The 15,857-nt window shown below is 44.0% G+C and overlaps 1 protein-coding gene across 1 annotated transcript in view; it reads left to right on the top strand.

Annotated features, from left to right (window-relative positions):
* CAPN6 (calpain 6) overlaps window positions 1-15,857 on the top strand; it is a 65,225-nt gene that overhangs the window by 5,048 nt on the left and 44,320 nt on the right. The window contains exons 2-3 of the mRNA XM_075107231.1: window positions 3,171-3,251; window positions 4,090-4,264. Of these exons, the coding sequence (XP_074963332.1) occupies window positions 4,100-4,264 (165 nt within the window). The 5' untranslated portion in view covers window positions 3,171-3,251; window positions 4,090-4,099. The remainder of the gene's footprint in view (window positions 1-3,170; window positions 3,252-4,089; window positions 4,265-15,857) is intronic.

The raw sequence follows: 15,857 nt of genomic DNA, 5'->3' as shown, positions 1-15,857 counted from the left end.
AAAATAGGTTGAGATGAGATTACTTCTGTTAGTTTTTGTGTGCTTATTGCATGAATTTAATGGTAGCAAGGGTGTAATTTTCCCTCACACGCCTGTCTGGACAGTTAGTTTTGTTTGTTGTGGATCTTCTATGTAGCAGCTGGGGAAGAGAAAGTTTAAGACAGGAAAATGTGAGTGTAAAGAAATACTTACTGGGTAGTGGAAATAATACTTTAAGCTCATCTTAATACTCATCTTGTGAAGAACTGGATTTCAAGTTAATGTTCGTTTGATTTAACGCTGCTAATAACTCCAGGAGCTGGTATTTGCCACTGTGCTGAATGTGATTTAGCCATACTCTTGCTGGCTTTGATGGGGGAAGCATCTCTGACTATTAACTGTAAGTAAAAATGAAATGCTTCTGTTGTCAGGCTGAGGAGGGGAGTCTGCGAGTGGAGCCTGATTGAAAAGGGGACTTGCACTGGGTTGTCTTCACTGTTCTGCTGAAATCCTTTTTCCGATCAAAATAGGAATCTCCCTGGAAAAAGAGAGGGTCGGACAAAGACTTTAAAGCTCAAGAGTTGAAAGCTGAGAGATGTGGGACCTCCTGTACTCCTGCTGATATCAAGGGGGATTGCTGTGATGCTGGAGAAACCTTGGGGTCAGCTGTGGAGCTGTTGTGGTGCCCAGAGTGGTGAAGTTCTGGGGAGCTCAGCTCAGGGGGTAGAAAAGATAATAAGCAAAACTATAATTATATATGGTCAAGTAAATAAATAAAAAATATAAGAATGGCTGACCTGTAGAGCTGTTTGGGTTTTTTCCCCCTTCTTCCTCTCTCTTCCGTCCCTTCACTGGAGCAGTCCCTTGAACTCTACGGAGCAGTAGAGGGTCTCTGAACTGTGGTACAGTATTTTTAGGACCATGCTCCATAGCCCTCGCTACGCTGTGCACAGATTGCTCTGTATCACATGACAGCACAGGGAGCCTGGAAAGAGTGGCTGCCAAGCTGTGCTTGGTGCTTCCCCAGTGCAGCTAGACGTTACGAGTGTCAGCCGAACCAGAGGTAAATCTGTTGGGTGCAGATCAGGGAAAGCTGTGCTACTGTGTAGTGTGAACCTGAGAAAGGAGGAGGAGTGTGGTTCTTAGTTTGGGAGCCTGGGTGTTCAACTGAGGGTCAAAAACTGCGAGCTGCTTCAAAAATAAGCCTTGGAGTGGGAGCCAGGTGCCTGCTGTCTGTCTCAGGTGGGTTAGGCCATGTCTTGGTAGGTGAACACCTTGGGAGAAGAGGGGGTCAGCTGTGGTCCTCCATCCTTAGTGCTCAAACCACTAGGCTATTTTATAGGAACTGCATTTACGTTCTTTACTGTGGACTTTCCAACATGAAAAAGCCACGTGTTGGGTTTCAAAAGGGTGGGTTTGGGTTCCTGCAAAAGCAGGTTCCTACTAGTTCACCAGATGGTGATGGGACTCCAGTTCAGCTCCAGAGCTCAGTGTCTCCTGGGTGGATGGAATACATCAAGCAGCCAGGCTGGGCAGCCCTGGGAGCCTGAGTCCCTTCCGAAGACACACGCTTAGTCATTTGCTCAGGATGGCACAGGGCGCCTGGAGAGGGGCAGGTTGGGGGCCTGGAGAGGGGCAGGTTAACAGCCTGGCAGGAGAAGCCGCCTCCTCGTTAGCGTTCCCGTGGTGAGCACTGCCCCGTGGAGCCCAGGGTGAGGCAGGTAGCAGCTTGATTTCATGTGCTGTGCTTTATGACCACATTCTGTGCATTGCTGCAAGACTGGCTGCAGTGTAACGGGGTGTTAATCCTGGAAGGACTCGCGTTCCAGTCCGGCAGATTGCAGGCAAGAAAGGGTGGGGAATGAGGTCATTAAAGACCTATCTCTATGAAATAGGCAGTGACAGCTGAAAACCTTATCACCCAGGGGCTATTTTAAAAACAAGCATATCTTGCAAATAGGCTCTGTTTAGAGTGTTAGTTAGCTCATGGGGAATTTTTAATAAGCAAGAATGCCAGTTATCGTGAAATAATCTATATCCCACCCAAATTAGCCAAACTATTTAATTTTCTTTTTGTCCCTGAGCTATCTTTGCATAATTGACAAGTCGTTCTGCACTTGAATTTGAAGAACTGGTTTGTGGGGGAAGCAAGTCTATTTGCCTTGTCTTGGGAGGCCATCTGCCAAGTGAGATGGCTTGTGACTTGTTTTTTTGAGGGAGATAATTAACAAGAAAATAGCCCTTAAGAAAAAGGAAATTGCTAAAAATGGCATAGTATCAGTAAGCCATTTTGGTTTTGAACAGTTCATTTAAGTGTAGTTTTGCTTTATTGAAGCTGGATAACACAGTTCTGGAAGGGGGAGCCTTGGCCTGGCTGAAGGCATAGGAATTTTTCCATCAATTCCAGCAGTATCAGGATTTGACTCAAAGTCGTTACAGTCCTGATGTATGCAAAAATTTATTGCTAGATTTTTGCCCTGAGAAAGAATGGAGAATGAGCTGGCATTTGAAGACTGGGCTGGTTGAAATATCAAGAATAAACTGTTTCTTTGTCATATTGCTTTGCTGTGTAAGATTCTGCTGGTAGAAATCAGGTGGTACTTACACTTCTGGGTAGATTACTCTGTGTGTGGTTAGGAGGCTTTGGAACGGGAGCAAGAATGGCAACAGGGTAGAACAGCACGCCTGAATACTCCCCTCATTCCCATGAGTGAAGGCATCAGAGCAGCACTACTCATCCTTGAAGGGCCATCTCATTTATTTTGGGGCGGAGGGAACAGGAGTGAGGGGAGGGAGACAGAGGGAGAGTAAGAGAGAGACAGAGGGTGTTAAAACCATCTAAAACCATCCCTAGACTGTTTTGGCCACAGTAGCTTTCACTTACAAGAACAAAGACCATGATAAATTTGACATTTCCTAGTGTTCCTCATTACTCTTCTGTATTTCTCCCATTATGCTCACCTCCATGTCTGGAAAGGCTTGTGCCTAGCTTGATTTACTTTTCGGCAGATTTGTGGAATCTCGTCCAATTCATGCTGCAGGCAGCTCAAGGAGCACGAGCTGAGATCACCACGACAGGACACAGCAAGTAGGCTGCTAGTTCAGCGTGGTGCCGTGCTCCACTGCATGCATATTGTTTAATTCTTATGATCTGATATGAGGACAATCTGCATTTGTTTTTATTGCTGTAGATAACTCAAGGGGAGATACATCTCTAACCCGTGGCAGGGAGGAAGAGGAGAGGAATTGATCCCAGGAGTGTTCCAAACAAGGTAAGTTCAGATACTCTCTCCACTCCCTCTCTTGAAATAGAGGTAGCATCCCTCACGTCCCCCAGACTTCCAACTATCCTGAATGATTTCTGTAGTTGATTTCTGATTTGTAAAACGGTTTTAAGCAATTTATTTGAGCTCTGTAGTTGTGACCGTAAACTTGCCAGGTTAGATAGTTGTGATTCTGGGAACTAAGGTCTGGGAGCAAATTGTCTGGGGCCGCTGTTGTTGTTGTGGAGGGTTCTTTTTTATTCTCACCAATTATTTGCTAATATTTGCTGCTTCTGGGAATTCTGTTTCCTGAAATATAACATCAAGTTTGAAGACAATAATACCAGCCAGAGTATTGTCACTTAAATTAAGATGGAATGTAAGACAACTGTGGAAATCTGGTTTTGGTTTTCTTTAGGCATAAGAGTTGGTGTACATAGTTAGAGCTTTAGTGGCCAGAAGAAGAATGTAGGACAGAAAAATGGTCCAGCTCTTCACATGTGGTACAGACTGAGAGCCAAGCCCTGCTCTGTTACCTTTGCAATCAATCTGACAAAGCAAAATGCTGGTTTTGTGCCTGGTCTGGACTCTCTAATGTCTTTCCTGATAAGAGTTCTGTTCAGCGAAAAATACCATTCTAATATATAAGATCTTCTTGGGTTTTATGGTTTTCTAGTTTACTACTTAACATAATCTAATTTATAATCGGGGGGTGAATTTAACAGAAATTAGTAATTAATCTTGTTTAGAACAAGTTATATGCTCTGTTAAAGATCAGTGAGTGGTATCATCTGTGGAATTTAAAGAGCCTTCATAATTTGCGCAAGCCAATATTCATCTTATCTAGACAGAAAGATATGTCTTCATCAGTGCAACTCTTCAGAGATCAGAAGTACCACGAACTGAAAGGGCAGTGTATCCAGCAGAGACTGCTCTTCGAAGATCCTGAATTTCCAGCCTCAGATGAGTCCCTTTTCTATCAATCACCGCCACTAAGGAAAGTTGAATGGAAGCGCCCAAAGGTAATTGATGCTCTCCTTGTGAGGAGGTGCTGTTTGTACTGTCTTCTCTGTGCTAAAACACAGTTATGTGAGTATATTCTCCCTCCCTTTTTCCATTTGTTTCCTGTCACTGTGATTCAGACAGCAGCCCCTCTGTGTCACGCTGCTGTCCAAAATGGAAGTCATGCCTTACTGTAAAAAGACAAAAAGGAAACCTTCTGTGCAGCATAATCATGCTTTTTATGGTTGATGGCTCTCTAATAACAAGCAGCAGTGTGAGGTAACTCTAGCCATAGTGATGTTTAAATCAGCCCTCTATTTAATTAAGAATACCAGTAATTAAGAATACCAGTAATAGATCAGGCAATGCAGGAATATATTCTGTTAATAAATGCTTCATTTTCTGGGTCAGTCTGTGGACATGTACCTGTATACGTTGCTGTCTTCAGCTAGGTGTTGAGATTCTTAATTGAAGTTTCTCTTCAATACCCGTCACTTCTGAGGGCATGATGTGTATGCGCAGTAATTGAAATATAAAACCTGAGCTTTACCTACCCAATCTAGTGCCCCCCCCCAAGCTGTCTTTTTTTTTAAGTTAGATATAACCCCTGCAAAAAACACTATAGAAAATTAGATTTTATTAACGGAATAGGTAGCATCTTCCTACCTGGAATACTGGAAACAACTCAAATAATAATGTAGGATTATTGTTCATTATTATAGCTCTCTACGTGTTTTCAGAGTAACTTGTGCCTTATTAAAATGTATAGGGAAAGGAAATCTCACAGTAGCAAAGGGAATTTTCTCTGGTCTCAAATAACTGGCTAGTTCACTGATATGTATAAACATATCTGTTATAATTTTTCTTGGAGAGGCGAGTAGGAAAGAGAAGAGCAACAGGCTGCCCAGCAAGGGGTCTATCTGAGGCAGCAAACAGCAAGGCACCATTGGTGGAGTGGTCCTGTTACACTGAAAAAATGCATGGGTGTTTCTAACTGCTGCCAATGGAATGAATTGAGGGCCCTCATTTTCAGCACATACCCAATTTCTGGTCAAAGCAAATGGATGTGTGTTCCACAGGGAGCTAACTTGTGCTTCCAGAATCAGTTGGTTTCCTCTCTACATAGTGCCAGAAGCAAAAGGAAACCATGTGTGTATAGCTGGCTGCCAGTTTACCTTTTGTATTAACTCTACTGGAACCACAAAGCCCAGTTACATACAGGCCTTAAGAGCTTTGAATGACTTCTGCAATATAAGGCAGGATGCTCACAAGCCAATCCCAGGGAATATTCAACTACAGAGCTGTGTAGCTGATGCAAAGGAGAGAAGGTTGGGTTCCCAAAAGGTGTCCAAGCAAACCTTTGTTCTGTAGTGAACTTCATACTCTCTTCCTTCGCTGTGTTTCACAGAGGTTCTGGTGAAATCTTAGCAGCAAGAGTTTTCCTTTATTGATTGATGTAATCTCTGCTCTCTGCATGTCTATGCTGAAGTTACTGGGGATTTTGCCTTTGACTTCTGTACAGCCTCGATTATGCCCCAGTGGTTTTGTATTATAAAGGAACAGCTCTTGTCTGTACACAACCAATAACGCTTATGTCTATTTGCCACTTTTACTAGCATCTTAATGGGAAAACAAATGTGTCATTCACTTCAAATTGTGACTAATGTACTAGACATTTCAAATTGTTAATATTGCTTATATTTGGGGTCTCTTAATTGGTTTGTGCTGAGGTTTTATGCTTCATGTATCTTGTATTTATAAAGTAGTTCACAGCCGTAAGCAAATAATTCAGAAGAACACAAAATCATTCCCAACTTTGACAACTGGCTTTCCATCAGAGTGTAATTTGTTCTCATACTCTGTCATGTGTAATGAAGAGGACAGTGGAAGCCTCTAGCCAGATGCATGCAGTGTTTTTACCCTTAAGCGTGATGAATTTGTCCTTTACTTCACCCATGTCCACTTTTGGGATTAGGGTTAATCTTCTGGAAGCACAAACTTGGGTGTCTTTTCTTAGAAAACATGATGCCAATGACAGTGCGATCTACTTCATATGCAGCTGGTACTGTTCCCTGTCCTCTGTGACAGGGGATAACAGATGAGGCTGACCAAGGCTGTGCTGAATTTGCCAGGATGGCATTAGACTGTTTTGGTTTTTGTTCTCTTTTTTTCCCTGGTGTTATTAATTTCTCACAGCAGCTTCGGTACCGAAATTTTAGTGAGCACAGCAAGGGCTGTCTCCCTGCTTCTCATTTTAGTTTTCCAAGTAAGACATGAGACTGAAGAACAGGGAGAGTGAATTTGGAAGAAAATGTAGGCATTCCAAAGTCTTTGGGTTTATTTTTATTTCTGTAGTGCTTTCCTGTTTATTGGAGTCTTTCATCCCCTCCTAGAAGGGGAAATACCATACAATCAGTCACAGTGAGGTCAGGGAAGGCCTTTGTCCTTCCTAAGAGATGTGAAGCAAGAGCTAGACTGTAGACAAGGATGCCATTTTAGGCCATTCTTTTGTGTGTGTGTTCAGTCAGGGTGGTGATCCGTGATACGAAATCTTGTTGAAGCCCAGTAACTAGCATTGTGCCCCAGGAGCCAATACTGAGTCCAATCCTGATCAACATCTTCATTAATGATCTGGATGATGGTGTAGGGGCATTGGACTAGATGACCTCCAAAGGTCCCTTTCACCCTCAGTCATTCTGTGATTCTGCGTGCTATTCTAAAGGTGTGCCTTCCTTGCTCCAAGACAGAGCAGCTCTTGGGGCCCATGTGGGGCTACTCCTACAGATTTGTGGAGAATAGCTAGAGTATCCCAGTCTTGCCCTTCCTGGGTGGGAGAGGGAGTTGTTGCCTAGGAAGTAGGTGGAAGCCACCTTTGTTCTCATGGTGAGCCTGTTACAACATCTTGAGGGAGACGGGTTGTCTCTGTGCAACAGCACAGACGCGAGGATCTACTTGTTTGTTCATGGGTTATCTCCTCTCTGCCATATGGAGCTATACTGTACTCTAAGTTAACTAGCTGAATGCTTAGTTATCCTCTTGGAGTGATGGGCTTTCCAGAGTGTTTCCTTTTTTGGAGACAGAAATGGCCTTGCAATATGAGCATAAAGGCGAAGGCCAAAACTGTCATCTACTGAGACGGATTCTGAGCAGGCCACTTAGTCATCTTGCCTCACCAACTCACCCAGAAACTACAGCTGTCTCTCCCCCCAGCCACCCCCAGATGTTTGTACTGCATCTTGAATGTGAAGGAACTAAATGGTGACACCCTGTTTCCTGTCCTCCCACCATCTACAGTTGCAGTGGATATTCTGTCCAGATACCGGTACTTGTATAATAGTATGAGCAAGCAGCTTTTTTGCTTTAGAAAGCCCGTGTAGCTGTCTGAGCAGCCGGGGAGTGCTGCTCAGTGCACACAGACACACAGAGCTGGGGGATGCCACTGCAACTGCTGTTGCTGATGCTGGTGTCCAAACAAGTACGTTTTGGATCTGTGAGTCTAAAGCTTTTCTGAGGAGAGGTGAAAGCCAGTATTTTTGGTTTAGGTCACAAATATACTCATGCTTTGTTCAGTTACCCTAAATGGTTGGTGGTGGCCAGACAGAGCAAATGCTTAGGCAGAGCATCTGTATAGTCAAAAGGGTTTTATCCTGCTCTAATGGAAAAAGGAGTATAAGTGAGAGATAGAAAAGAGGAGGAGGGGTAAAGGGTTTCTTCAACTTTGTTTGTGTCCTTGGATCTGCACCTGCAATGTTAAATGTCTGTTTGCTCATTCCAGTCAGACTCACAGCAATAGGTCATTAACAATCTGACATTAATTACTTGTTTTGTACTTCTTAAAATCTCTTTGGGAAAGAGAACAAAGACAGGGCAGTGTTACTTCTGTGGCACCCCAGTATTAAGAAACTGGTGAACACAAAAGGCACTGTGTAATTACCGTGCAGTCTCCCTAGGATGACTTTCCAAGGAGAAATGTTGTTACGGGAAGATCATCCAACAAATAAGAGCACCATGCTCTGCTCGTGCGCATTACCGGGTATTGGTTTCTTTGGGCGCCGTGTGTCATGGTAGAAAGTTGGCAGGCCAAGCTAACGGGTTCTGGTTGTGCACAGGAGCTTAGGTGTGTGTTTGCTGATAATGCTGTGTTTCAGTGCTAGGTAGTAAATTACCTCAAAAGGTCTGACCCTACCTGGGATATCTAATAGATCCGGCTGAAACATGGAATTGGCAAGTTGTAGCACTCTGAAATTCCATATTTTATTCTAAGTAGGAAAAAGAAATACTGAGTGTGCTAGAAGATTTGCCAAAAAATGAGCTTGGACCTTATTTTGCTTTGTTTCTGTATCACCTTCCTTTATGACATTCTCCACACTGGTGCTGGGTTATGACAAGTAAAAATAGTATAAAAATGCCAAATTGTTTTTCACTTCTGGGAGAAAAATCTGAAAATGTTGGACTTGATTTTATAGAAAAAAACCCATACCTGTCAGAGTGACATTTTCTGACAGAATTGTTGACCGATGACACTGATGTCGGACTGCTGGCTGTGGTTTCCCTGGCAGTCACTGTCTCACCCCCTGCCCTCTGGCCTGCTGTAGCCCCAGGGGAGGGGAGCGCCTGTCCCCACCAACCCTTTGGTTGCTCAGCCCAAGGCAGTTTATGGGCACTTCAGGCAGGACTTGCCAAAGTTTAGATGGTCGTAATGGATGTCTGATGTGGAGCAGTCACCACTACATCCCATTATACAGTCCCGTTACAGGCAGTGGAGAGGAATCGATGTTATTTTGGGTGTGATTCAACTGACATACCTGAGATGTTGGCTTCGGGCTGAGACAAATCATACCCCACAAGTGCCTGGTCTCCACCGACCAGAAGTTCAGAGGGTAAAGTCAGGTCTTGATGCCAACAATGTGAATCTTTTGCTGGTGTTTCAGGATGTTGGACTCTAATAACGTCTCAGTTATTCTGTCCACCTGTAAAATAATAACTGAGCTCACCATGACCATTTCAAAGGTGCAGCATCTTCCAGAGCCCTTCAGCGTGCAGGAAGCCTCCTTGCTGAGATGTGTCTCTATGAGGTACAGCTTATTCCTTCCTTTGCCCCCGACACCACTCAAGGAGGTGCTCCCACTGCTTCTTACTGCTCCAGACTGCCACTGAGGGAGAGTGGGGTCAGCACAGCCCTACCTTCCTATTGCAGCACCTGCACTTGACCCCTTGCATCACATGAGAATTGAGGTACGGCCTTCCCTCTTCTGCTTGCTCCACGCTGTTGCAGAAGGACACTGTGTGTCTCTGTTGTGGGGAGGTCATGCAGGGGCTGATCAGAACTGTCCCCAGACAGAAGGGCTCAGTCCGTGAGCAAGGATTTATAAATGGCTGATTTTGCACAGCCATTTTTCAAGAAGCACTTCTAGAACCTAACGCAGAGCTGAGGGACTACCTTTTTAGAACTAGCCCCCCACCATTTAGATCAAAAGCAATGATGTAAGACACAAAACACCTGAAATTTTCTGTGGGGACAACCTGCTGGTTTGTTAGAAAAAGGGGAAGGAAGACTCCCCCCCAACCACCACCTGGTGGACATTTTTTCTGCCCATTGTTATCAGTGTCAAAGCTGATCTTGCTCTTTTCCTGTGATTTCCCTGGAGTTTCCATCCCCTCTGCCAGGCTGAAGCAGCGCTAGGGGCAGCTGTCTCCTGCCAAGAGATAGGAGAAGCCTCTTGCCCCCCTGCGATCTCCGATCTCCGCTGGCCCTGGGATGTCCTCTGCCACCTGTCCTGGTTACCACCTTACTGAGGGCAAACACTGCCTCTGTGTGGTGGTCCTGGTCAGCAGAGGCTCTTAGCAGCAAGCAGCTCTAGTGAAAATACCCGGGAGTGACAGTCGCTCTGCTGAAAGGATATTTTGTCTGTCTTATTTTTAACTAAATCTTCTATTTGTCTCAATTTTTTCACTGAGCACTGACCTTGCAAAAAGTATTAAATCCCAAGGACATCTTTGTCAGTGTTAAACAAATAGCAGCGATCCCCTAACCAAGGCAGGCATCCATGTGGGGAAAGAGTGGATAAGCTTGCTTCAGAGATAAGTGATGTTCTTAAGTTATTCATAAAGGAAAATAATAGTCTGATGCTACAGAATGAGAGTCTTATCATGTGTTTTCTTGGTTTCCCTGCTTGACCCTCTGTTTTGTAAGCCCTGTTTTTGCTTTCATTGCATCTTCTCTTTATGAAAGGGCTATGATTGTATCCTTGTGTTCTGGAAAGATGGAGCCAGTTCTTTTTCAGTAAGACAGCACAGAAAGAAACTGTGTGACAGTATTGCTGAACTGCTTCCCAAGAAACCTCTCTTGTGTCCTGGGCCACAGGAGGGACTACTGATGTGTTTGGTTGAATCCCCATTAACTCACTGGTGCCGAAGGTCAGGTACCTGCCTGGAAGTGGAGAATTGGATACTCATGGCCCACTGCCTGCCCCGTGTTCCTAGAAACACTGTGTGCCACGGGCCCAATCCTCCACTCTTCTCACTAATTTTCCAATGCTTTCAGGGGTGGTTATCACCATGCAAGTGAAAAGGATCAGGAAATAAGGCACTGTGTTCTGGAATGATACAGCAATGGGAATAAACAGAACTAGTGTCTCCCCAGTTTCCAAATTGGGGAGTGTGGGATGAGCAGGTTGGTGACTTATCCAGGGCTGTCTGAGGGACCAAGGTGCCAGAGAACTCAGGAGCTCCGACTTCTGCACCTGCACGTATTTCTTGAAGGTGGCACCAGCTTTTGTTTGCTTCTAACTGGTGGCAAACAGTCAGTTGTTTCCGGAGCTAAAACTTCTTCATATTTGCAAGTGCTGATTTGAATCTTGGAAACCTCCCCTGCCTCTATACCTGTATTAGAAGATTTTTGCCCTCCTTTGGAAGGCAGAGAAGGCTCGGGCCATGCCTGCCTGAGCACTTAGCCTGGGCTAGCTTTACGTCTTTTGCACTAATGTTCTTTATTCCACATATGTTCTCAGCAGCAGGATTTATGGTCATGGTAAGCAGTCCTCCAGAATGTTTAACAGTATCCAGTCCTCAGAAATTTTGTGGAATGAGTGTCATGAAAGACTTGGCTATCAGGTGTAAGCACACCTGGGTTAAATGCCCCTGAGAGGTAATGTATGGCTTCATCATTTGATTCCTCTGTCTCTTCTGTAACTGCATTGCTGCAGTCTAACCCTATTTTCCAGTCTGACTGTGAACAAGACCAGAGATGTCTGCTTATGTTTGGGACTACGTATCAGGAGCCCAGTAACGCGTGCAGGAGACGAACTGGAGAAGGAGGTACCCTGGCACTGCATCTGGATTTGAGCAGTTGCCAGATGGTGCACTGCAAGAACAGTTTTGGGACATGGAGCGGAGTGACAGCTCGTTGTACCCTGGGATATTTGCCAGGATGGGCCGGGGATAATCCAGAGCTGGAGGAGAGAGGAGGTCAAAGGGGAATACCATAAACTGGCATGACAAAGTGATGTGAACTCTTAGCAGTACAGTGTAGTTACATTGCTGCCTTCTGCGTGACAAACTGATTTGATGGTAACAGCCCTGTGAATAGCAACACTTCTGTGGTTTGCCAGATTCCCTCCCCACGCCCCCCAGCTCCCTTCTGGAGCATAACTCTTGATTTAATGATCACTTTTTCAGATCTGAACGTGCTTTCTTGTCCCTTCAGCCTCTTCTTTCCAGTTAAAGATATGGGCCAAAGCCAGTGCTCTTGCTTAATCAGAATAGAGGTCCCTCCCCACCCCCCCTCTTCGCCCTCAAGCTTTGCGAGATCTGATTATTGTTCTTCTGTGAAAATATGACTTATTCTGCAATGGCTGCTGACACAGCCTGAAACAGCTGAAGTTTTGGGGTTTGATTCCCTGTCTATGCCCAGAATCGTCCACGTTTCTCTGTGTTGGTGGTTATTGACTCTTGTTGAAGTGCAGGTGAGCACAGGGTGCGAAGCCCTGTGTGCTGTGACATCTGTGTTTGTACTTGAAATACTGGCACATGTGGAATGTGCCTGAATCTGAGAGGTGAGAAAATGTGTTTCCAAGTGTGGTGGTGAGCCTCTGCTGAGCTTTGAGGGAGCTCACAAATCCTTCTATGTGCCTCAAATGTATGGAGGTGTTGATGGGAATACAAAGGTTGTATGTTGTGTGAGCCACACACCAGTGTCTTGCAGCTTATTTGTTGTGCTTCTCCGGAACATGTTTGTAGCAGAAAAGGACTGTGAAAGACTCCGCCTTGTACTAACATGAATTAAATCTTAACTGGCTTCTTTTTCCATTTGCGTCTGTCACGTCCTAGATCATTACACCGTGGGTGTTGTCCTCCGCAGACAGACCAAGCGAGTCTGAGGTACCAACTGTAACCTTCAGTAGGTGACTTTCAGACATTGCTCTCCATTACTGGGGTTGTATGGGGCTACTAGAGGATTACAGGACTTCCCAGATTACACCAGTTATCATTTTAACAAGCACTTTTGTATGCAGTAATTAGCTGTGCTTATACATGACTGCAGTAGCCGGGAGGCTATTTGCCATTGTTACAAATAGTTTTACTTGCCATTAAAAGCAGATTTAGCTTGTGATCTTGAGCTCCAGCTTGTTTTCAGCTATGGAAAACATAAGTCAGATGTTTCTTTGCTAAACATACATGCGTGCATATATAAAGGGAGGGGTTGGAGTTCACCTAAATTTTTATAGAAGAGCGTAAGCCATACAGACACAAAAGGTGTATAAAAGGTAACTGACAAAGAAGGCTCTGACCTGAGTTTACACTGTTCATCTTAAAGAAATAGGAAAGAAACTAAGAGCTAAACTCTGGGAAGCAGTCTTCCCTGGAAGATGATTGGAGAGGTTGATGGGAAGGTTTCTGTACACATTAATCATGTTTTCTAGGTTAAAATTCTGGAGGCGGAGAGAAGACAGTGTAGTCCTCTAGACATGATGCAACCTTCTGTTAGGATGGAGGGGGTGGGTGAGGGGACAACAACAGTAGGCAGGAAGCCACCAGAAGAAAATTATTTTTAAATGATGGTGAATGATTTTTTTCTTTCTTCATCAGCTATGTACACAATGAACTGTGTACCCCACAACCTCCTGCAAATGAAGTCTAGCACCGCTGAATGTTTTATTTGATAAAGTGTCACAGCATCCTCAGTGCTTGGTTATACCGAGCTTGGCTGAAGCCATCTGCCGTTCTCATGCAGGTGCCGATCGGCAGAGAAGTAGCTGCTTGCCAAGGGCTGGCTGCTGTAGCCCCTGCACTGGCAGTAAAGACAGGCTGCTCCTGGGGAGGAAGGTGTTAAATCCATCCCAGCTGTGGGAGCTCAGATGTTGGCACAGCTCCCAAAGATGCATGTGGCAACACAAAAGCATGCTCTTCACACGCGTTGCCCCGGCAACTGCACATTCAAATGGCAGGGATTGGCAGTCGGATGCGCAGAAGATGATGCAGTTGCAATTAAGTTGAATTGTCTTCAGGTTGTTGGATTTAATTTTGAGCTAAGGGGGAAGGGGTGGGGTGATGGGTGAGCATTAGTGGTATTAACAATGAACTGCCACTCATTTGAGAGCCTGGTGTAAGCAGGACTCCATCATGTTGTGTGTTCCTTTAAGGGTAAAAATAGCGCTGGCACTTGGCTTCTGAACCTTGTTTTTTTGGTCGGAGAGGCTAAAAAATCTGCCTCAAGAACTTTATTTGTTTATTGAGGGTAGATTTAGTGGAGTTAGCAATCTTCTGTACATCTCAGCTATTGCTGTTCTTACATCTTGGTGATCCACAGACTGGAACAGTAGGGTTTACAGAGACCCTGTGGAATTGGGCTGCTAGAAGTAGGTGTCCAAAAAGGTCTTTCAAATTCAGGTCAAAACAAGTCTTATCCTTACTGGACAACTGAAATTCTGGATCAGCTGGATTCACAACCTGCTTTCTTGCTGTCTTATTTGGTGAAATCAGTTGATTTGGATCACTTTCACCAGCAGTGGGAAATGTAATGTTGAAATGTTCAGGTGGGGTGGTTGCCACGTGGTTTTGCCCTGGAGTGCTGAGACAGAGGTGGTCAACTATGATTTGGTGCATGAGAGGTACATGTGAATCCACTGAAATTCAAAACATTACAAAGCACTTAGCGGCACCCTGGTATGTCTTCAGGATATTGAGACTTCAGTAGATTGAGTATATAATGTTTCCCATGCTTTTAAAGCCCAGGAACACTTAGGCAAAAGCAAGAACGCTTAAAATCATAGAGTGGTTTGGGTTGGAAGGGACCTTTAGAGGTCATCTAGCCCAAGCCCCCTGCAGCGAGCAGGGACATCTTTAACTAGATCAGGACCAACTTAACCGACATGATCAGTTTAACTTAACCAATCGTTGCTTAAAATGGTTCATGCAACTGGTTTTATTCACTATCAGTTACAAGGTCCTGATCTTGTCTCTAGTTGCACTTCAGAAATGGTTTTCAAGCCAACTGAATGTTTGTGACAAGTCTAGACAGTAAAGTGCCCTCTATTCATGGGGCTTAAGTGATGTGAATGATCAGGTAAACGTGGGGTGCTAAAAACACAAGAGAAATAGCATCAGGAAGTACTGTCTTGGATGCTTTTTCTGCTCCTGGAAAAAGCATAAACACTAAACCCTCTGCTGGTATTTTGAAGGGGATATTGAAATCTAAATGTTAGAGAAATATTTAGGATGGGCTAGATCAATCTTTTAGCCATTGGTTTAGATATTAATAACTTCATCTACTGATTTGCACCTGAAGAGAATTTCAGTTTATGTGTATGAGAATATTTTCAGCTGAAATAGGTACTTTGTGCACACCATACAGTGAAATGCTGTGAAGGGTATGTTGATGTGCTTCCTGTATATGTTCTCTCCCTTATGTGAGTGCATCACATTTAGGTGGGTTGGCTTGGAGACTGAAAACATGCAGTTGTGATGGTGGTTTCTGTTCTGATATGGAATGAAAAGGGACCTGCTGAAAATTTTCAAGGAAGAAAATATGTGGACACAAGCAGACAAGCAATTCTTTGCATTCCATCAAAGTCCAGTGCTTTAAAATGTTGCATGGGATCTTATGGACCAGATCTTCCTTTTGGCGCTTCTCATGCATAGAGACCATTATTTAGTGTAATTCTAAAGAAGCTATTTAAATAAAATACCTCAAGGCTTGTATAATTATGTTGTAGAATAATATAAACTGCTTCTTGCATGCGTGAAGAAAAAAGTGAGATATTACTTTAGAATTTGCTTTCCTGTCCTCTTATATTGTCAGTGGTAACAGTGATAACCGAAATACGGTGATAAACCTAAGTAACAGTGCTAACAACTTAAATACATGTATTATGTACTGATCTACATCAAAACCTAACTGGAATCCATTGGAACTGGAGTTCTTGTTCTAGCAACTGGGAACATATGCTGTCATATAGAGGACCGCAATGTGAAGAACATTGTCATTATTGCTGCTACCCTAATATGATCCTGCAATAATTTTATAATTAATAATAGTCCTGGCTGTTCCAAGTAATTGGTCTTTTTAAGGAGCAAACACTGTTTGAAAAAAAGGGAGGGAGGGAACATTCAGTT

Source organism: Phalacrocorax aristotelis, chromosome 11 (assembly GCF_949628215.1).
Source record: "Phalacrocorax aristotelis chromosome 11, bGulAri2.1, whole genome shotgun sequence".
Lineage (NCBI taxonomy): Eukaryota > Metazoa > Chordata > Aves > Suliformes > Phalacrocoracidae > Phalacrocorax > Phalacrocorax aristotelis.
Note: the sequence above shows the minus strand (reverse complement) of the source record. Positions and strands in the feature narration are given on the sequence as shown.